The sequence below is a fragment of the Primulina eburnea genome, chromosome 16, assembly GCF_022965805.1.
Source record: "Primulina eburnea isolate SZY01 chromosome 16, ASM2296580v1, whole genome shotgun sequence".
NCBI classification, from domain to species: Eukaryota; Viridiplantae; Streptophyta; class Magnoliopsida; order Lamiales; family Gesneriaceae; genus Primulina; species Primulina eburnea.
Genome location: NC_133116.1, coordinates 1,528,559 through 1,551,306, shown reverse-complemented (window position 1 = coordinate 1,551,306; position 22,748 = coordinate 1,528,559). Strand labels below are relative to the sequence as shown.

General features: G+C 34.3%; 3 protein-coding genes and 1 pseudogene across 9 annotated transcripts; all 4 read right to left on the bottom strand.

Annotated features, from left to right (window-relative positions):
* Window positions 1-104: 104 nt before the first annotated feature.
* On the bottom strand, window positions 105-6,994 carry LOC140817260 (ubinuclein-1-like; annotated as a pseudogene).
* Window positions 6,995-9,293: 2,299 nt separating this feature from the next.
* On the bottom strand, window positions 9,294-12,167 carry LOC140817044 (glutathione S-transferase TCHQD-like). 3 transcript variants are annotated; one of them, XM_073176609.1, is made up of 3 exons: window positions 11,742-12,167; window positions 10,169-10,243; window positions 9,294-10,073 (listed from the first exon to the last, which is right to left on the bottom strand). In XM_073176609.1, the coding sequence occupies exons 2-3, from the start codon at window positions 10,240-10,242 to the stop codon at window positions 9,479-9,481; spliced, it is 669 nt and encodes a 222-aa protein (XP_073032710.1). In that variant the 5' UTR covers window position 10,243; window positions 11,742-12,167; the 3' UTR covers window positions 9,294-9,478. The 3 variants fall into 3 exon arrangements, with proteins under 3 accessions (XP_073032710.1, XP_073032708.1, XP_073032709.1); XM_073176607.1 differs by having other exon boundaries at window positions 10,169-10,473; window positions 11,742-12,166; XM_073176608.1 differs by having other exon boundaries at window positions 10,169-10,342; window positions 11,742-12,165.
* A 781-nt stretch (window positions 12,168-12,948) lies between these two features.
* On the bottom strand, window positions 12,949-18,657 carry LOC140817397 (uncharacterized). Of its 5 annotated transcripts, none has more exons than XM_073177055.1 (5): window positions 18,532-18,657; window positions 14,300-16,499; window positions 14,065-14,224; window positions 13,730-13,812; window positions 12,949-13,220 (listed from the first exon to the last, which is right to left on the bottom strand). In XM_073177055.1, the coding sequence occupies exons 1-5, from the start codon at window positions 18,567-18,569 to the stop codon at window positions 13,146-13,148; spliced, it is 2,556 nt and encodes an 851-aa protein (XP_073033156.1). In that variant the 5' UTR covers window positions 18,570-18,657; the 3' UTR covers window positions 12,949-13,145. The 5 variants fall into 5 exon arrangements, with proteins under 5 accessions (XP_073033156.1, XP_073033160.1, XP_073033159.1 ...); XM_073177059.1 differs by having other exon boundaries at window positions 18,479-18,563; XM_073177058.1 differs by lacking the exon at window positions 18,532-18,657 and adding an exon at window positions 17,034-17,337.
* A 2,411-nt stretch (window positions 18,658-21,068) lies between these two features.
* Window positions 21,069-21,840, bottom strand: LOC140816529 (probable calcium-binding protein CML44). The gene has a single exon (XM_073175860.1). It carries the CDS (start codon window positions 21,729-21,731, stop codon window positions 21,237-21,239), a length of 495 nt encoding a protein of 164 aa, XP_073031961.1. The 5' UTR covers window positions 21,732-21,840; the 3' UTR covers window positions 21,069-21,236.
* Between the last annotated feature and the right edge of the window lie 908 nt (window positions 21,841-22,748).

The window sequence follows — 22,748 nt, the reverse complement described above, 5'->3', positions numbered from 1 at the left end:
ATAAGGATCTGTTTGTGATGGGCCAAAACCTCTATTTTCTAGCCCATGATGAATTCTACTGGACAATCCAATTAATTAAAGCCCAAAACAGAACTTCTGGGAGCCCATTAGTGATAAAAGTATTGGAATAGAAAAACACGTGATATCAAATGTGCATAAAATCCACATGTAATGCTATCGGTAAATATATAGTTTTGTAGTTCAGCCCTATATGGATCATATCAGCTCGGGTGCGCATTCCGAAGGTGGAGCTAGTCGAAGGAACGATTTAGGGACAGAAACATCCGAAAACTTGCAGTGTTTCTGCTTGCCCTCCGCCTGTGAAACCTGCAAATTCTCAAGCCGGAACTGAGCGAGCTTCATCCACCCCTGTGCTTGGTTTCCCTTTCACCTTATTTTTTGGTGATATATCCATTAGCCTTGAATAAATTGCACTGCTGCTGGAGCTTGCCTTTCCTCTTTCTTGTTTCTGCTTGTTTGTGCAGGCAATGTGCATGGGGGCAGCAAAGTGAACCATCTTTTCACCGCGTTTCTCTCGAGTATGGAGGAGTGTCTGAGTAGCATTAATAGCTACTGCTCGACTGCTATCCTCTGGTGTTTGTGCCAACGCCTTCTTCTTCTTCCTCTTCTTGATATTTGCTTGATCCTAATAAACAGGGGGAGATAAATTTATGATTTTTGAAATTATGTTTTACATTTACTTCAGCCTATACTAAAAGATTTCGAAATACACCTCAAAAGGTTACATTATCAGTTTTATATGCATGCATGCTTTCACTAAGGCTTTGAAAGGAATATCATGAAGTAAACGACTTTTAATTAAAATGCCAAAACAAGACAATATGCAGCCAAGAGATAAAGAAAATATCTTCACACCTTCATCAAATTGCTCGGGAAAATCCTCCTTTCTTTCGCTCTTAATATTGCATACCTAATTCCATGGGTGTCCATGAATCCACTGGGCCACAATGCTGCAAGCTGCATTGGTAAGGGCAATAACATCAGCTTTTAATCTATAGCATTTATGAAAACTGGCTGATTTAATGTGATGGTGTCCATTTTTCATTTCAATTTTTTAATATTTTAGAATTGATAGCTATCCAAGTAACCTTTACTATAACCAAAGTAAGAGAAGATATTAAAATCATTGCAGCATAAATCCTCAACACTCCGCTGCGCGTGTTTAGTTCATGTCATTTCTCATGTTTGCAAAAAGATTACACAATACCATGTAAGATTTTTTATTATACATATAACTGGAGTTAATGTGAGATACATGGATAGTATTAATTCAGTGAATTGGGGAATATGTCGGATGGAAGGAATAATTTCAGTGCCATTAATGCTCATGTGAAAACCAGACACAAATACTGGTTCGTGCAATTTAGTCGCTCACAGTTCACAAAATTAACTCATAAAACGAACATGTGAACAAATTGTACGTGAGAGTGACTTAACTATAAACGATATTCTGCAAAAATCTAGCAATAAAGCATAAGAGATCTTGTAATAAGTTATACCTCTTCGTACAAAACTTTGACTTGAGGATCTGAATTATCTTCTTTTCTCTGGAATGAAAGAACTAAAAAAATTAGGTATATAGGATCAAAATTTACTGGTAGAAAGTCCTTTGAAGGAAGAAGGGAAAAACATCAATTACCTCAACATAAAGTTCATATAAGTCACAAATTTTATCCTCCAATGCATCATCCATGCTGTATTTTCGTATCAAAGCCTCTTTCTCCAGGACCAGATTCGCGAATTTCATTTGAATTCGCTATTAGCTTCTCAACCTGCAAATTGTGTGGATATTCAAATGAAGAAACAAAAATGAATTTTAACAATCAGATCTCCTCACAAGCACAAATTATACATTATTGTACATAATTTTAAAGTTTTTGCTTGTTTCCATTGTTAAAATAAGATATCTTCATCTGATAGGTACAATTATACCGGCTAAATCTCAGCTCTTGAATCGGAACAAGCTCAAAATAAAAGGCAAACCTTGTATTTCATTAATGGAATCCACAGCTTAACCATCTCTTCAACTTCTTGTTTGATCTTCCGCACCCGTTCATCTGTCTCCGGTCTGGCTGATAGGCCCGACTCAGCCATGACTTTAAGGTGTTTCTACCAGACCAAGGAAGTACGCTTGATTAATCAGGAAAGATGGAGATTATAGTGAATCAACCATGTACAACAGTTAGATGCAATTAGTTCCTAATATATATGAGACAAATAAGATTTCAACAAGTATAAAAAACAATCATACAGTACATATACCATTTGCAGCTCCCCCAAAACCACATCACAAAAATAAAAGTAAAACAAAAATATAAGTGACGAGGCTAAAGCATGGAAAAATAAATTAGCATGAGTTTGTTTTGAGAGAGTAAATGTTTACCAAACATGCATCTTATAATTAATCCGAGGAGTAATAATTGCTATCTTAGATTTCCTGTTTCTGTATTGGGTCATAGGTTCAGAATGCAACAAACAATCAAAGCTTAAACAGAGAAAGAAGAAAATATTTCACCCTTAAATGCCATGATACAACTTGGAAAAAAATAGGATGGTTTTGTGGATAAAGATATCCATAACGATTAACGACAACCAATTCTTACTATGAAATCTATTTCCTTTTTAGATAGCTAATATGTGACATTTCCGACTCCTAGTTATAATTTATACGTTCACCCGCTTTTGACATCTCATTTATGTTATAATCAGGTATTAAAATGTATTTTGTTCGACATGCATCCCAAATATGGAGATGTAGCAATAAATAGTAAATAAGCCTACTATTATTGTCTTGTTTCTACTAAGTATATAAATGAATCAAGCATGTTCTCGAATTGTTTGAGCCAACTCGAAAACATTTGACATATTTGAATCGAATCGATTCAAATATGTCAAATGTTTTCGAGTTGACTTTGAGTCTAGATTATAATTTTCAATAGTATGTGAGCTTTAATCTTTAGTAATATAGTATAATTATGTTTCGAGTTTTTTGAGTCTTTATTTTCGAACAATAGTTCGAATATTTCATGAACATACTCTGAATATCACTTCAAGAAAAACAGGTGGATAGTGGAGGTTTTTTAAAACCGTTGCTAGGTTTTAAAAAAAGTACTGTTGCTATCCGTGGCAAAAGCGCAACAATTTTTACAAAACCATTGCTAAATCCGTACAAATTCCAATTAAACATGACCGGTGCAAATAAGGATGCATTTCAAAAGCCATGGTCGCTAATCGATTTTAGCAAAGGTTTTTGTGATAGTTTTGGCCGTTGTAAAATCTACATTTTTTTGTATTGTATTTCGAGTCAAACTTGAATTCGAGTTAATATACGTAACCACTCGAGCTTGATATTGAGCTCAAAGTTCAAATATACTTATTTAAGCTAGAATTCGAGCTTTAAATTTTTCTTAATATTTTGATCGATTCGGTTCTACATACCGTACTTGCTACAACTATATGAAAATGGTCAATGTCGCTACGTTGGACAACCCACCTTTTTGATCAAGCATTGTGCCGAGTTCAACAGCTAGACACCCAATACCTATTCTAATTGATTAAGAGACTGTAACTCATTTGATCAATGGAAATCCATATTGCAACTTAAACTTCTCATTTAAGTGAACGAACACCTAGTAGATGTTATGAAAACCACAACTCTCTCCTTCTTACAGAAAGCTTTACCATAAAAAGAATGTAATTCATTTGTAAGAATGGTATGCTTGATTGAATAACCTATACCAACTTGAACTAATCATCCGAGTTTTACGAGGGATTCATCTAACATGAGGTAGAGCCAGGGACCTGAGGTTAGGGAAGACGAGATTTTTAATCAGCCGTTTTCATAATTTTTTACGGAGTTCGACAAGACAATATTAAACTAAAGTTGGATATACTTATTTGAGCTACAATTCGAGCCTTAAAATTTTCTTAATATCTATCTGCTAGGACTACGAGAATGGTCAGTGTTGCTACATTGCTACATTAGACACCCAATACTCAAGTTTCTTTACTAGTCAAGTGGTGTTCCAATTGATTAAAAAAATGTAACTCGTTCAACTAGACATCGGCGGAAACCCATATTGCAACTAAAATTTCTCACTTATGTGAACAAACACCTAGTAAATGTTACCAAAACCACAACTCTGTACTTCTTAGAGAAAGCCATGAAAACAATAAAAATAATATAATTCAGTTGCAAGAATAGCCTGATTGACTAACCTATACCAACTAGCACTAATCATCCGAGTTTTACGAGGGATTGATCTAACATGGGGTAGAGCCAGGGAGCCGAGGTCAGGGAGGACTACATTTCTAATAAACCATTTTCATAATTTTTGACGGACTGTGTGCAACGAGACGATATCAAACTAAAGTTGTAGATTTTTTTAAAAAAGTAAGAAGTAACTTCCAAGCCAGTGGGGGTAATCGGCTAATCGCCCACCCTGGCTTGCATGTTTCGTTCTAAAATGAAGGACGGCACCAATTTACATTTTGCATGAATATAGAATTTGAAAACCTTGAGTAGGAAAAAATGCCTTGCCACTTTAGAAGGGTTCTGGATGATTCAATCACTTCAGATTGAGAAATATACATGTAAACATCGATTGGATAAATAACTTGAGATATATATATATGAATTTGAACAATCATCCTCGTTTGAGCTAGTTTTTGGGGTTGAGTTAAGTCCAAATCTCAATCTTAACATGGTATCAGAGCTCAGATTCCACCGTTATTTGTTGAAATGTCCGTCCATAGTTAGGTCATTTGTAAACTTCACGGATGTTCATTCCTGGGTGTGAGGGGTTGTGTTAGTTGACCCACATCAGTTGGATAAATAACCTGGGAGTTACATATATGGACTTGGACAATCCTCCCTCTTGAGCTAGCTTTTGAGGTTGAATTAGGTCCAAATCTCAATATTAACAGTTACTAAAAAAATAACTTAGGAGTCCTAAGCTGCATTAAGTGGCCAACAATGTCCATCAGACGAAAAAGCACATGCTTTGGCATCTTACCGTAAATATCTTCCTGCAGCATGAACACAAAAGATCATTTCTCCCGAACAAAGCCAAATGGAAGCACAAATACACAGGATTATAAAGTACGCAATTAGGTACAAAAACAAGTATGAACCAACAAGACATTTGCTGGTCTTTGAGTACCGTCAATCTAGAAATTTTGGCAAGCATAAGCTTTATTTCACGCGGAAGCCTCCTTCTGACCACCTGAGAAGAATTATCAGGAATATGGATTTCTTTTGCCGGTGGTGGGACTGTTGATTTTCCAACGCATACAAGAACAAAGGTAAATAAATCTGGCCAAGTTATGGTAAAAGAGAAAAAAACAGAATAAGAACGGAAGTAATCACATACATTCGTCAACTATTTTCTTCAACTCCGTAATGGCCTCATCAAGCAGCTCATCTTTTGCATCGAAACCAGATCCTTCTAGTCCCAGTATGAGGGGTACATTCTGCCGGTCAATATTCTTTCCCTGCCTGCTAGCATACAGTTCTGCAGGATTCTGTGCTATAGTTGTATCAGCACTGTTATTCTTAGATGGATATGAAACCCCAGAAGAATTGGTCGGAAAGGCCTGAACTTGCACATCTGTCACAGCCACTGTGAGTGACTGACTTGTGGAGTTTTTATTCATTGATGACGACTCCTTTGCACCTTTGACAGCCAATTTCATGCGTTTATTCCCATCATTTCCATCATCACTTCCGCCATGGCCTTTTGCCAAGTCTTTGTGCCTCCTCTTTCTTGGCTGCGGGTTATGTGATATGGTGGGGTCACTGCATCAATGTAATTAAGGGTAAACCATTAATCAAATAAGTGATCTGAAACAGGAAAACTCTGAAGGCTAACTTTCACATAAAGTGAAGAGTGAATAGAGTACAGAGTGCCTCGCAAAACTCACATGTGCTCCAAGTTCCCACGATTGACGAAAAAACCATCATGTTTTGTTTCCATGTTATCGACCTTGAAATAATCATCCTGCACGAAATGAAATTTGTAACGAGCTTAGCAAAATAAAGCATAAAATCTACTTTCAACTGTGCCTTAAGATTAAGTGCTGTATCTGCAATATAGCAAAAGGATTGTCGTGCAACACCTACCAACTCAGTATCATCTATGAAGGAATCATCTGTGTCGTACTCATCATCGTCAGGTACGTCATCTAGCATCGGATCTTCATCATCACTGCTTCCCCTACCCTGTAAATTCGACAAAAGCACATGAAATGGAAATAAAAAAATTACCTCGTTTAATTTACACGGATTAATTTTTCAATTGAACATTAAGAGGATAGAACAAAGTATTCGTCAATTGCCAATCGAGGTTGAAAGTTGGTAAATAAATTTTCACGAACGTCAAAAACGTTAATTTTTTTTAACAGAAATCTAGCTTAATGATATGAATAATCATTAAGCTGCAGAATCCAATCCGGTGTGATTTACCATGTAAATTAAAGCAAAATAACCCAGTTAGCAAAGATCGATTTCAATGAACATGCATCCATATCAATAATGCAAGCATGATTTTTTTTGTCCAAATTTCAAACACGACGACATTAAATGTGCAAAAAAAAAAAACTCAATCTTTACCGTGTGCCACTCATAAATCGTTAAAAAGACATACATGCATCAAACAAAAGCACCGCCAAAATAAAAACTTCGACGCGAATACAATGAAATTAACATGAAATCGTTCAATTCAGTTCGACATACCGCATACATGCGCTCGATTCTCTGAATCACATTGTTCAAAAGGTTCGACCCAGCCTGACGTTGTGAGTCGTTACTGGAGTCAGCCTCTTTTAGAAGCTTCTTCCAGGAGACAACAGTCGTTTCTCCAGGAATCAGCTCCAGTACTCGGAAGCGTAGGCGATCACCGGATGACTCGACGGTGGTAGCCACTTTAGAACGGCGAACTGGCTCAGGTGAAGAGCTTCCACCGCTTTGTTCCATAGGTGATGAAAGGTGTAGTGCAAAGGGAGGGAGAGGGAAAAGACTATTTGCAACGTAACGGCTGCATATGAGACTATTATTATTATTATTATTATTTTAGTTTTCCACCCAATTTCACCAAATAATAAAGAAGGAATCAAAAAAGTTGTGGATTCTTGTAATAGCGTCATTAATACCAACTTATCTCCGTTGAGTATGACTATACTCAAGTACAAAATTGTGCAAGAAATGTATGTATATATGTGTGTATATATGATTAAATTTTTTTTATCAAATACAGAATTATGCAAGAAATGTATCTGTGTGTGTATAGATATGATTAAATTTTTTAACAAAATATTTAAAATTATTTTAATCTACACGATCAAATAAAAACTTGCTTCCATTTTTAATCACAAAAATTTTTATGTGATCGTCTCATTACAATTTTGTGATACAGATCTTCTACCAGATCAGATTCTATGAGTGGGTCTCATGTGCGACCGTTTCACAGATCATAATTTGTGAGACGGGTCAATCCTACTCATATTCACACTAAAAAGTGATACTCTTAGCATAAAAAGTAATAATTTTTAATGGATAACCCATATAACAGATCTGTCTCACAAATACGACCCGTGAGACAATCTCACACAATTTTTGCTTCATTTTATATATGAAAATCTTAGTCTAGAAAACACTTTATTAAAATCATTTTCTTTTTTGTACTAAATCAATAATTTTTTGAGTATTTTTCTTTGAAAAATGAAATCAAATTTAAATTTGAATACACTCACGAGCTTTAAAAAAAAAAAACTAATAGAAGTTCAATATTCACATGTTGCGGCTTTGTCAACACTTAGTTCTTTTTAATTATTGAAAAAGTAAACAAATTTCATCCAACCGAACATTTTTCTTTTTAAAAAAAGTTACTTTTAAAAAAGAAAAGGAAACAAAATCTCATCAAATGAAGCATCATTTATTATTGAGTACAAATCGTCATCTGATTAATGAGATCTAGCCAGATTAATTTAGAAATCACAAATATCAAATATTTTTATCGTAATTTCCATTAAATAATTTATTTCTATACTTTAATATAATCTTTCTTCGTTTTTTTTAATAAAAAATCAATAAAACTATATTTTTAAAATCATTAAGATTTCTTATAATTTAGTATATATGGCCAATTTGTTCACCAAAAGCATTTAGTCTTTTTTAGTCTTTATTATTTGAAAAAACAAAATTATCTTTGTGTTTTCAAAAATATATGTATAGTGAAAATTTAAAATTTATTCTGAAAACGTAAAAATCATATTACCACTTATATCGCTTTCTATAAATAAATTCTCTGTAGAGACTTATTATTTTGAAGGAAAAGTTAACAGTCTCAATCAAATATGTAAGTTTATTTGTTTGTATTTCTACACAAACAAACTTCTATTTTTTTTATCTTTACTTAATTCATATAAAAAAAAATTAAAAGTTTTATAACATTTAGTTAATTTATACATATTAATTAAAGAACATTAAAAAATGCAACTAAAGGAAGAAATTAGAATATTAAATAAATCGAAGCACATATATAATATATCACAAAAACATACGGTTTCACGGGTCAATTTTGTGAGAGATATATTTTATTTGGGTCACCCATATAAAAAATATTATTTTTTATTGTAATATGAATAAATTCGATTCGTTCCACGAATAAATATATGTGAAATCGTGGGTGTCATCAACATAGTTTTCATGCGTACATTTGTTTGTTTTCAGTGTCCACATCGACTTTATTTGTTGTGTTAAAGGTACAACGAACTATTTAATGCATCTTTCCTTCATTCATTCATATATTCCGGGGCGACGCTCAATTTTGTCTGTATTGCGCTAATTGTATTGTTGAAGAGTTGTAATAATAATGGAGTGAAAAAAATGGAAATTATTAAATTGTGCTAAAAAATTCCAATAAAATTAAAAAATTTCCCTGGTTAATTTAATCATTAACGTAGCAAAATAATTAAATCTAAACTCTTAACTCAACTCTAGTTAAGTGGATAGAAATAATAATATTAGCTTGATAAATTGATACAAATTGAAAAGTGGCAAGCATAGAAATTAGAAATCATTATAGAACCACAAAGCACACTCCGTTGGCATACGACGCTGATTTGTAAGTATATAATATTGATTGGAGATTAATAAAGTAATTATAATAAAGATCAATGTGATATTGACACTCCATTTTACTATATGGATAAAATCATTATTATTTTATATATAAATTGGAATTTCAGTAATGGAATCTGAAACATGAATAACATTGAAGGCAATAAAATCTAAATTAAATAATAGATCAGGAGAAATTGAATCATACGTGTATTCTTCTTTTCCAAAATGTAAAAGAGAGACAGAAGGAATATCATATACAAGCAGATATAGGACTTTATTTTTTCACTACAGGATTGGACTCCTTCAATCTTCCACCAATTTCTCCCAGAAGCTTTACTAATATCGTTTGAGTAAACTTCTGATTTGCACTAAACACCAAGTTTTGAGCAGTGTCTTGAGCTTCCTCCAACCATCAAAGTACTTTCCAATCACCATTTTATAACTAGGCCTCTTCTGCATCACATCCCAATATTCACACAAATTTGGCCTGCTATTTATGTATTTTTCTTCCAAATTCATCAGAAACAATCGACTGAGGATAGGAATAAACACAACATCTGCTGATGTAAACTCTTCTCCAACCAGGTACATCGTTTCACTAAGTTTGACCTCTGCTTCATCAAGAATTCTTTCAAGATGTTCTTCACTCAATCTCACTGCGTCTGACTCTTTCAATTTAGCTTCCGTTTCGTATTCCTCTTTGAGCTTATGATGATATGCACTGGCTAATTCTGGGCACTCAGCCATCCTGGCAATTACCACGCGCCTCAGGAATCTCGAAACAGAGAGGCGATGCTTTGGGGGAAGGTGGGAGAGGGTGAAGAACTTGTGATTCCACTCTTGTAACTTATGAATCCATTCGATAACTTCTCTGCTGCTAAGAGCTGTGTCATCACCCCCAGAAGAGACCATTGCTATTTTTTCAATATACCTGTAATAACAGAGGAAAAAAACAAGGAAGGATAAAATGAACTGTTCCCGTAAAGCGTTGATCAAGAAACTAAAGGAAAAAGGGAGAAGGCATACAGGATGATATCTACAGTATCGTACAAAACGTGTGAACCATTTTGGAAGACTGGAAGTTCGCCACTTGGGTTCATCCTGAAAAAACGGGAATCATAGTTCTTGCCAGTGATGGGATTAACGTGGAACGATGTGTAGTCAATGTTCTTCTCTTCTAATGCAAGCCTCACTCTTTGGCTGTTCAACGAATAAGGATGATGATATAGTTGCATGATGTGATAAATTATACTGTTTGAATGTGCACTTTATTATTCAGTATTCGAGCAGTGGCTCATGAAAAATACTCGCCTCAATTTGAGATGAAAAACCTGCACTTAATCATGGCAAGTCAATGGCTAAAACTGTGCACAAGATAAAAGGCTAAAAAAATTTATTCTTCTGTCTCAAGTTAAATACTATGCATGCTCTTTCTCATGGAATCTTCAACCATGGAGTGTAACTGTTCACAAATCATGAATCAACTTTATATTTATCTTGGTCCTGCATGAAAAGGCAGCAATAGTTCTATTTCTGGCGTTTATGGCCATTTATCATTGTTATATCAACCGGGAAGCTACAGATTAGCTATGCAGTAAGCTTGCAGGCTGACTTAGCACAAAAGGCAAAATTAGTTTGGAAGCAGATGGTCAAATATGTTCATATGAGGTAGACCGGTACAGCGAAGTGGATTGCTGAACATATTCACACACACACGCACACACGACTCATTTATTGTATTAAGGAGAAGAAATTACAGTACTTAATCAGAAGGGAAAATGAAAAGAAAGAGAGAACAACTTTTCTCGGCCTGCTATCATTATGTTAATTCTCCTTCGCTGTAGACGACATGTCAATTGCCAGCTCTCAGTAATCAGCTCAACCAAAAGTGGACCACATAGGAATCAGAGAAAGGTGTCACAACTCCTCTTCAAAAAAATCTTTAAATTTTGTGTAATTTTACTGAAATATATAACTTTTGCCACACACAAGTCTCTCTTTCCGAAATTATGGTCCTCCAGTGAGAGCAAAACACATCTTATTAACACCAATCAACCATCATCATCACCGCATAACCACATCAACCAAGTAACAAGAATTCGCTACCAAGATAGAAATCAGGCAGGTCTGAATCACCCCCCCCCCCCCCCCCCCCCACCCAAAAAATAATTAGTGTTCTTTTTCATAATATCTAACTTTCAAGTATAATCCACACGATTCGTAACACTATAAACACAAACGTGACTAATTGAGACACTCACAAAAAAAAAAAAACAAGTATAGCTAATGCACTGAACAACAGAATAAGTCACGTCCTTAATTCAAAGCCCCAAAACTGACAACAAATACAGAAACAACAATAATACTACAAACTATATTTCTGGACAAACCACTGAATTCACTACCAAGATAGAGGTCTGGTCCGCCAGGTCTGAACCATTCTCCCAACCCCCTCCCCCCAACACAAAAAAAACAGTGTTCTTTTTCTTAATCTTAATATATAAATTTCGCGATTTAATAAAATTATATCAGTAAGCATAGTTTAATCAACACGATTCGTAACAATATAAACACAAAAGTAACTAACTGAAGCACTCACCAAAAACCAAGATGACCACAAATCAGACTCTGCCAGATGCCATAGAAAAAAGATTAAAACTCTGGGACAAAACAAAAACACGGATACTGATTGCACCAAGAAAATCCAAGGAAAACCAGATGACCTCCGGGAAAAAAGACACTTTCTTCAGAAAATTAAGGGTTTATTTGGTAGATATTTGAGGAGCAAACGAGATCAGAATTAAAAAGGCTGTATTTTTACATGAACACATGATCAAAAAGCTAAAGGGATTTGCATCAACACGTTTAAAGGTACATAAAAAAGTTGAGAATAAAAGGAATTGGAAAAATTTTGACAACGAACGGCAACAGTTTCTGCTGCTTGCTAAGAATTTTTTATGTAGGGGAAAGCACGGGAAGTTAACCGTGATACTCTTCGATTGATTCTTAATTTCCTAAAAATTGACTCCCACCACCCCCACCATTTTTATTACTAATTTTTTTTGAGAATTTTAAATTTTATATGACTAGGTTTTTAAGACATTTTCATAAATATATAGCGACGGATCTATTTGATATATATTTATCATAAAAAATAATATTATTTTTATAAATCTAATTAAAAATTTATCTCATAAAATTGAAATATAAATTTATCTAGTCAGAGTTTTTATAATTTCAATTATTTTATATTGAATTATATTTTTTTCAAGTGAGAGTCGATTCTCCATTCAGGACAGAAATAATCAAATGCCGAGATTTTTGTTAATGCGACGAAAAACTGAAATCGGGTTTAAAATAATGTTACAAGGGAACTGAGTTTTCTACATAAGAAAATCAAGCTTGAAAAAAATGATATCAAAACAAATTATTTTATCAATGCCTAATATATTAATATATTTTTGTTTAATGTTATTTCAAAATCAATACATTTAAATAAATATATAATAAATAACGAGAAATATTATTATTTTTAAAAAATAAATAAATTAATGATATTGAAAATTGGAAAATATGAAATATATAAATAATTCACATATATTTTTTTAGTATGATTTTTTTTGCGGAAATCTTACACAAAAATATTATTTTAATATCAAAAATATTAATTTTTGTTCTAGGTATGAACCAGGTCGACTCGTATATAGATATGTGAGACGTGAAGACATGTTCTTTAACTTTAATAATGATTAATAAAATAATATATTTTAAAAAAAAACTAATTCAGTTAAAAACTAGTGTTAATGAAATCATACAAAGTGCAATAAGTCAATAACTAGTACAATCTTCAGAAAAATCATTTGTAGTCTACGAGAAAAAAACATGAAATATGATCAAATTTGTCTAAAACTAAAATATTCCTCACAGAAACAACAGAATTAACAAGCAGCAAACCAGCAAGGAATACTTCTCCGAATGTTGCCTTTGGGCTGATCCAGATATATCAAAGTAAAGTTGGATCCACTCGAAGGCACTCTTCGTCTTCCCATGGTTTGAATGATCCTTCTTGCGTCAAATTCTGATCAACGGATTCTTGAGTTCACAGATAGAAAAATAGGAAACTAAAACCGGAAAAGGCAAGATATCACATGTAAAAATAATAGAATATGCAACAGCAAGAGAAAAAAAATATGAATCATAGTATAGACAAACAAGAATTAATCTTTAAATCAAATAAAACTGCTAAAATGTATTCTCCTTCACAAAAACCAGTCTTTCTGCAGAAGCTGGACAATTGGTTCCTCGATATTTTGAGAAGGAAGTCCCATATCAGGGGTGGTACAGCATATTGAGACATCTATGAAGCGAAAGTTAACCTATGGAGCATATCATACATATTTTTGGAAGTATGCACGATCATCACAAAACTCAACCAAAAATAAACAAGAAGTGATTTTACGAAAACAATAATAGCTTTCATTTATGCTCACAAATAAGTGATCGAGTATTGTGGAAATCAAACGAAGATGCTTAAAAATCTTAACAAAATGAGTTGTGGCAAAGAATGTGATCAGAAAACTCACTAACCTCAAGCCAAAAGAAAAATCCACGTAAAATGGCCAAGCATTTTCCCTTTCTCTGTCGTCGTGCCGCCAGTATTTTCACCAACTCTTCATTCAATAAAAGATGAATGCCTTGTTAGTCAGAGGATCCATATAAATTGCATTTATTAGGATTAGCACAGAGCAGAATTAAACAAGATATGTAGTAATAAACCTAGTGCTACATTAATTGAGGCACAGGAACTATAAAATCCAAAATATAAAAAGATCATAATGTATTGTTTTTTTCTTGGAATTTTTAAATTAGATATAATTGTGTGACTTTTTGCTTTGTTCTAGCATATAAGTCCGTGGACTGACCTGAATGGAATTTGACATAAGATCCGGCCTTGAATGCTTCCAGAAGCCTCTTGCTCTCCTGTTTGTCATATGGTTCCTGGAGAACATTCATGATCTGTCCCCTAAAATCAAATCGCGGACTTGTCCTCCCTGGTAACTTGACGTCGTCATCTTCTAACACCTGATTATAAAATCAACATGAAATTAAAATTATGATTTTTCTGTAATATTTTTCATAAAAGCAAAGACAGCATACACTTTTGTGGAATTTCTTTGAAGTCACGATTGAGCCTCGGTTCCCAGCCCTGTAAAATAATGCACTGTCTAGGATTTCAACATCAGAATCACTATCATCGGTGATGACTATTTCTTTCATGAACATGCTATGGCTTTGTTTTGGATGAGCTTGATCAGCACAATTTTTTGTCACCTGATTTTTCCTTTGACAAGGCTTGTGAAACAGCGGCTTGTTTTCTGTTTGAGCCACGTCATTTCTGCTATCTGCGTCATCTACTTTAATCTCGTAACTCCCACGAACCACTTTCCTTAATTTTCTCTGCACCTTGTATTTCTTACCTGGTTGAGTTTGATCAACATCCTCATGCTGATGCTCTTCCAGATTCTTCTCTGGACTAGGCTTTGGATACAAAGGCTCATTGTCTCTGTAGTTCGCAGCCTTTAGGTTGGCCACACAGTCATTCGTAGCCACATTCTTTTCCTTCATCACTTTCGGCAAATTTCTCTTGCTCTGAACCTCCTTGTCTTCCTCACCTGGTACTACTTGATTGGCAAGATCAACCTGATATTTTGTCGCCGAATTATTGTTTGGATCAGGCTTTATATATAAATGCTTCTCTGCATCCAGGTCGTGGTCGCTTAGAACCACATTTTTGCCTTTGAGAACTTTTTTTCTCTTGATTGATTGAGCTTGACTAAAAGGTTCACTATGTTTCTTTGACTCTGAATTATTTATCGGATTAGGACTCTGATTATCTGTTACAATATTATCTTTCTGGACAAAAGTCATATTTTTTGATACTTTACAGCTTCCCAAATTGTGCATCCTTTTTGATAGAGCTTTAGAAATTCCAACCTCTGATTCTTTGATGATTCCCTTATTCCTAAGATCGGGCTTCTTCAAAATTTCATTTCTTCTATTGTCAGATGCATGCTGATTCACAAGTGCCTGTTCATTTGGAAGCCTGGGACTCTGATCAGCGGCACCAGTGCTGGCTGCATCATCTACTTTAATCTCGTAACTCCCATGGACCAGTTTCCTTAATTTTCTCTGGTTCTGCACCTTGTATTTCATACCTGGTTGAGTTTGATCAACATCCTCATGCTGATGTTCTTCCAGATTCTTCTCTGGACTAGGCTTCGAATACAAAGGCTCATTGTCTCTGTAGTTCACAGCCTTTCTTCTGTTGGCCACACAGTCATTCGTCACCACATTCTTTTCCTGCATCACTTTCGGCAAATTTGTCTTGCTCTGGACCTCCTTGTCTTCCTCACTTGGTACGACTTGATTGGCACGATCAACCTTATACTTTGTTGCCGAATTATGTTTTGGATCAGGCTTTATATATAAATGCTTCTCTGTATCCAGGTTGTGCTTGCTTAGAACCACATTTTTGCCTTTGAGAACTTTTTCTCTCTTGATTGGTTGATCTTGACCAACAAGTTCACTCTGATTCTTTGACTCTGGATTATTTCTCGGATTTGGACTCTGATACTGATTCCCATCACAGCTAATTCGTATCACAGATTCACTGTCGGGCACATAATATGCCTTGACCACATCCTCCTCTCCCTCGCCAGCTTTTCTCAACCGAGCTTGGCCATGAGGTTCACTCTGATTATCAGTTACAATATTATCTTCCTGGACAAAAGTCATATTTTTTAATACTTTACAGTTTCGTTTAGAAAATCCAACCTCCTTATTCCTAAGATCAGGCTTCTCCTTCAAAATTTCATTTCTTCTGTTGTCAGATGCATGCAGATTCACAGGTGCCTGTTCATTTGGAACCTTGGGTCTCTGATCAGCAGCACCATCAACTCGTCCAATATCTTTCCTCATCTTCCTTGCACAGTCAGGTACACGTTTTCCACCAAATTTACTTCCTCCTTCGTATTTGACACATACAGATACATCATTAATCCTGCCCTCGAGCACATATGACTTCTCATATTTCTTGAGGCTCTCAAAGAAGAGTTCGTACTGAGGGTCACTGACTTCATCAGAATCATCATTCTCCCCACAAATTTGTTCGCCATCAACCTCCTTTTTATGTGGTTTGTACCTTTTTAACCCTCTCAAGTTGAAAAGCAGAAACTGTCGGTAACCAGGATCTACACTCTCCGCCTCCAATTGTTTTCTAAAATCATTCTGTTCATCCTCAAACCCGTAACACATACTCATTGTTCTTTTGAAATCCTGTGCTGCACCACAAGCATTTCTGCCAAGAGCATAAGTTAGGTACCGAAAATCACAAACCATGATCAGCTAATTTAATTCTCTTCTGTGTTTAATAGATTCGTTCATTGGCATTCCAAAACAAGATGAATAAACAGACACAAGAATTTACCAAAGGCATTTTCTATCATGTGAAGGCATATTAATATGCATGTGAGATGATTGCAATGATATTAAAAAGTACTTTGGTGGCTGTAAACAAAAGAATAGCAAGCGTTTATTCAGTGCAACATGTTAGAATGGTGTCTAAAAGCTTGGCCCTTTTCCAGAAATCATAATAGGCTTCTGTCGAACATGTGATGTGCAGAAGGGATGGAATTTAACAGTTAACTGATTGGAAGGGAAGTTAATGGCTGCTTCGGTAACACGTATATATAGATATATGTGGAAGAGTCAGGAAGGATGAATTCATTCAATTACAATCTGCATCAGAGAATTCACTCAACAAAAGAGGGAAGAAGAGATACAAGGGATTGAGACAGATTGCAAAGATCAAGGGACAATAAAGTCGGCGAACCACGTAAATGGTTTGAATTCCTTATTCTGCATGTGTATTCCATAGCATCTGTGTGTCTTGGTCATCACTTAAGTTGAGATCCAGGACATCGACAGTATCACGAATCATCGATACACATTTGATACTTGATCAACTCGAGAAGCAAGATAATAATTCCAGAAACCACTAACACAATACATATGGAGGATTCACTGGAGGATTGTGAATGGAAACAAAAAATGTTATGTTAAACTAAAGGAACTGGTGGCATTCAGTTAAACGAGGTTGAAATCACAACAGAGGAGACATGCAAATTAGAGTAGTACAGCAGCCTATGATCTCTTAACTTGGTAATTTGTTAGCTATTTTTGTAATGTCCCAGATTTGACGATTGTCTCCGGTACCAAGACTAGTCTTTACAGCGTATTTATATCCCACACGCACCTCATCTTCTTTTCAAGAGCTCGTCAGATAAGAACTTCATAGTTAAACATGCTTAATGTTAGGCAATTCTAGGATGAGTGACCACTAGGAAGTTTTTTAAAGTACGTATGAGTGAGAACATAAGCATGCTGGAAACACCGATCGAGGAGGGCGGGAGTGATCGCCGGTGCCATAAAATTTTACGGACAATCAACAGTCCTGATAGACTTTTAGGCAAAGATAACATAGATAAGACTGTGCAGTCAAGAAGATGCATCTTACACCACAAGTAGAGAGATTCCAAAACTGATCAGGTATGAAACTGTGCAGACGAGAAGATGCATCTTCTTTCGAAAGCTCATCACACAAGAACTTCAAAGTTAAACGTGCTTGACTTGGGCAATTCTGGAATGAGTGATCTTTAAAAAGTTTCCTAGTGTGCGTGTAAATGAGGATATAAGCACGCTGAAAAGACTCATTTTGGTATAGTGGTGGCAATTGTCGAATTTGCGACGTTACAGATGGTATCATAGTCGATTTCTCTTAGTACTGTGTGGTTTGGAGACGAACAAAATGGAAGTTGGTGCGCATGTGAGGCTGATGCCGAAGAGGAAATATGGCAGCAATAAAGGAACAAATTTACATCAATAAAGGAGGGAAATATGGCATAAGGGCAAATGGCATAAGGGCAAGATTTGAGCATTCAAATGAAGACATAAATGAAACCATTTTTGTTAAGGACAAAGAATTAAAGAAACTCACATTTGTTCCTGCATTTCTCTACAGTCTGGAGTTTTTTGCACAAAAAATATTGAAAATGCGTACTTCAACACTGTGAAATTTTTTTAAAAAATAAAAATAAATTATATACTAGAAAAATGATAAATAATTTTGGAGAGACAGTTGAATGATTGAGGCAATTGGTATAAAATTGGGAAAAAAAGTTAGAACTTAGAAACAAGAAAATTGAAGTTGGGGAGGTGTGAAATTTGTAAGAAATGAACTATTTATAAAAAATAAAAAATAAAAAAAATTGGACCAACCCTCAAAATAGTCACCCAACGGCTATAATGGGCAACGAAGAAATGGGATCAACCTGCAATTTATTGGCTTATAGCCGTTGGGAGTCGCCATCGCTCAGTTATAACGGGCAACAACTTTCCGTCCATAAATCTATTTTTTAAAACCGAACTCGCATCTGGTTTCGGATCCTAATTCGATTTCGATTCCACCGTATAAGTGGAATTGGAACTAGAACTGGAACTGGAACTGATCTCAAAGGTCATCAATCCAAACAACTCTCCGATTCAGAAAAATCGGCATCCCGATTTAAAAGTAAGAGACGATGATATTGTAAAGTTAATCAATAATTTCAAAATGCATATGAATTGTAGTTAAAATTATATTAATCATGAGAAGTCTATAATCATAACTTGTACATTATAATACATACACGACGACGTGTATATCTCATCTATGGCTATATACGAATTTTGAATAATTTTCTATTTATGATATATTCAAATTAGATAAATAAAATCAACTCTGTGATTCTTGAAATGCTTCTTATTAGTTAAAGATAGACCAAGCGCATTGGATTTTTATCCATATTGAGCTGTAATCCCTGGTAACGGAAAAATCTCACCCTATGTAATTAAAAAAGAGAAGTTTTTCCTTATATTTTAAGAGCATCGATTTGATTGGATATTTTCTATTAGTAAAATATTAGAAAAAACTAATATCATTTAAAAGACTCATATGAGACGGTCTCGCATGTCAATTTTGTAGGACTTATATTCTATTCTGGTCACGAATGAAAATTTTATTTTTTTAGTACAAAAACTCGTGTGAGACAGTTTCAAGGGTCGTATTTTATTCGAATGATCTCTTATTTGGATCATTCATAAAAAAATCTTACTTTTTATGTCAAGAGTATTATTTTTTATTGTGAATATCGATATGGTTGACCCGTCTCACAAATAAATAATCGTGAGACCATTTCACAAGAGACCTACTCATTAACTTATCTCACGAATACAAATATACGAGGTCCTCTCACTAATATTATTTGTCTGATGTATACTCTTTTTTAAAAAATTGATATACAAAATGAATTTTCTTCCTGGTCTTGTCGTCTAGGTCGACCTCATTTTGATGATAAATTTATCGCGTTACTAAAATAAAAACAATATAAATAAGCACCTCCAACGATTTTTAAAAGTACATGCGAATTATGTCGACCAATTAGAAAATAGGAAAGAGAAACTTCCATACGAAATAATTAAGCAAATGGAGAAATTAAGGATATAGAAACGTGCTTTTGCTGTTTTATTAAAAGTTATACACGATGGTAATAGTACAACTCAAATATTTTAAATCGTAAGTCAACTAAAACATAATATTTTGATTGTTGTACTCAGGAGAGACAATTATTGCACTCAAGAATTTTCATCTTAGTAATTACAATCCATGCTATCAATACCAACAGAACACGTGATATTGACTTTGATACCAATTGTAGGACCGAAAGCTTGTAGTTTTATCAAAATTTATAACTGATGGTTATGTGTGCAATTAAAATCATTTAAACCGTACACAGCTCAAAAACCACTCAATTTTTCTGCATACAAAGATAATTATTTTTCCCAACAAATTACTTGAACTGATAGTTGAAAGCAAATATTTGTGTGAGACAGTCTCACATGTCGTATTTTGTGAGACGGGTCTCTTATTTGGATCATCCATGAAAAAATATTATTTTTTATACTAAAACTATTATTTTTTTATTATGAATATCGGTAGGGTTGACCCGTCTCACAGATAAAAATTCGTGAGATCGTCTCACAAAATACCTACTCATAATTATATTTTGATATGATTCTTCCACGTGCTTTACATCATACGCCGGTTTGCAGCTAAAAGTATTCTCCAGAAGGATTCAGTGTAAACAATTTAACTTTTGATTCTCATTAATTATATTGTCAGCATAATTTTATATGCGTGGTTAGACATAATATGTTGACTAATCATCTTTTATTTAATTTGAAACACACACATATATGAGAAAAATATATAGTTTTTCTATTATATTTTTAATAAATTAAAGGTTGACGGTGCACTTAGATATTACATTACAAAATATGAAGGACACATTTTCATCTAGCCGGTTCGAATAATTCTTTTGTCGGTGCACCTACAGTTAATTGATTTCGTCCTAGAAATATTATAGTTGTTTCGCCTTTAAAACAAAAACTCTTATAAAAACAAAAATTCTTATAAAATCATCTAATGATTTTTTTGTGAGACAAATCTTTTATCAAACTCAACCAATATGTACCATATATATATATATATATATATATATATATATGGCAAAAACTTGTGTGAGACGGTCTCACGGATCGTATTTGTGAGACGAGTCTTTTATTTGGATCACCCATGAAAAAGTATTACTTTTTATGCTAAGAGTATTACTTTTTATTGTGAATATGGGTAGGGTTGACCCGTCTCACGGATTATGACCCGTGAGACGGTCTCACATGAGACTCACTCTACATATATATAAATCCGTGAAATCATACAATGAGATCTATAAAAAATGACGATAAAATTTTATGTAACAACATAAACACATCTCATAAAACTAGAGCCGTAAATAGAATATTAACATTAATCCCCTCGAGAAACGAGTGGTCAAATGTGGCCAAATCAAATCCCAAAGTGGAGCGATAAATTATACAGATTTGAGAATGAATTTCAGGGACATGTGTGGAAAATTAATAAATAAATAAAAGAATGAATTTAAATTTGAGAATGCGATGTAGGAGACATCATAACCTTGAACTCTTCAAAATCAAGTGCCCCATCCAGATTTTGATCATAAACACGAATCATCTCCTCGCAATCTTGTCCACGTTTCTTGTCCCACAAACCTAATCTCGAAAGCACGCTTTGCAACTCCTCGCTTGAAATGAATCCATCGCCATTCAAATCAAAGACTTTAAAAGCCTTCAAAAGAACGTCAGTGCTACGATCCATGTCGTGATCAATATGATCCTCGGAAGAACTATCTTTACTTTCTGCGATCTTGGTCTTGACTATTGCCTCGTAAAAGAACAAGAAATCCATGTACCCGAGACTCGTGTCACCGACGAACTTTTCGAGCTCTTCCAACGTCGCGTGGATGCCTATGTTTTCAAGAAGATGGTGCAAATCATGTATGCTTACTCGGCCATGGTTGTTCTTGTCCAAATTCTTGAAAATCCTGTGGAGGTCTTCTATGGTAATAGCAGACATTTCACTTTATTTTACTATTATTAGTTAGGAAATAAAAGAAGAAGAAGAGGGGAAATATATACAATATGAAAATTTGATTTTAGTCTCGTGTTTGTTGAGTTTCAGTTCGTATGCAATGAGTATTTAAAGGGTATATATTTTTGCGTTGAATGCGTGTTTTTAACGGTCAAATGAAGAATAACGGTCAAATGAAGAATAATGGAGGGCCATTACTCTTTTTAAATAAGACGAATAATATACGATATAATACAAGCGAGGGTTCTACGTTTCTTCTTCTTCTTTTTTTCCATGGCTCGTGTTTTTAGTCTTTATTATACCCTTTGGCCAGGGACTTTATAATCTAGATTTTTTTTTTATCTTTTCATATTTTCTGTATTATTCATTCTATATTTCCATTTTATTTTCATGTATATTCCATTTTCAAAATCAATGTTTTTTTTATTAATTACGATAAAAATCACTGTCGTTACTCTCCGTTATGTTCTGGGTAAACTTCCGGACAAATGCATTGGTCTGCAAACCACGCTATTCAGCTGAACAACACTACGCAAACCCTATGTGACAGACTCAGGATCTTCAGAGAAAATATTAGTGGGAAAATCAAATTCTTGAGTTCAAAATCATTGTTTTGCGTGTGTTTCGACCGCTAATATTTATTAAATTCAAATTAATAATTTCTTGTTGTCCCTTTTTTAAAAGAGGATATTAATATACTAAATTTTTGGTGTCCTATTTTAGTTGAGAGCTTTCTTATATTCTTTTAATTGCATTTTTCTTTGACATAATTAATTTTTTTGGGGTAGGAATATGGATTTCTAATTTGTTTAACGAGGTTCATGCCAATCCAGCTAATTAGCTGTTATCTTTGACATAATAGATTATTAGATAGGAAATAACTTAAAGTGGAAAATACGAGGCAATAAAGTAGTTAATGAGTAATTATTAATCTTAATTATTTTACATTGAATTTCCATCTAATTTCCACTTCCCATATCTTCAACGGTATGAAGTGGTCGG

Coding starts and splice junctions, on each gene's coding strand:
- LOC140817044 (XM_073176607.1), bottom strand. CDS start 10,377: ATGCAACTATATCATCATCCTTATTCGTTGAACAGCCAAAGAGTGAGG. Junction 10,074..10,168: donor GATACTGTAGATATCATCCT/GTATGCCTTCTC, acceptor CTGTTATTACAG/GTATATTGAAAAAATAGCAA.
- LOC140816529 (XM_073175860.1), bottom strand. CDS start 21,731: ATGTCTGCTATTACCATAGAAGACCTCCACAGGATTTTCAAGAATTTG.
- LOC140817397 (XM_073177054.1), bottom strand. CDS start 16,540: ATGGTTTGTGATTTTCGGTACCTAACTTATGCTCTTGGCAGAAATGCT. Junction 14,225..14,299: donor CAAAGAAATTCCACAAAAGT/GTATGCTGTCTT, acceptor TTTTATAATCAG/GTGTTAGAAGATGACGACGT. Junction 13,221..13,729: donor GATTTTTCTTTTGGCTTGAG/GTTAGTGAGTTT, acceptor TCCGTTGATCAG/AATTTGACGCAAGAAGGATC.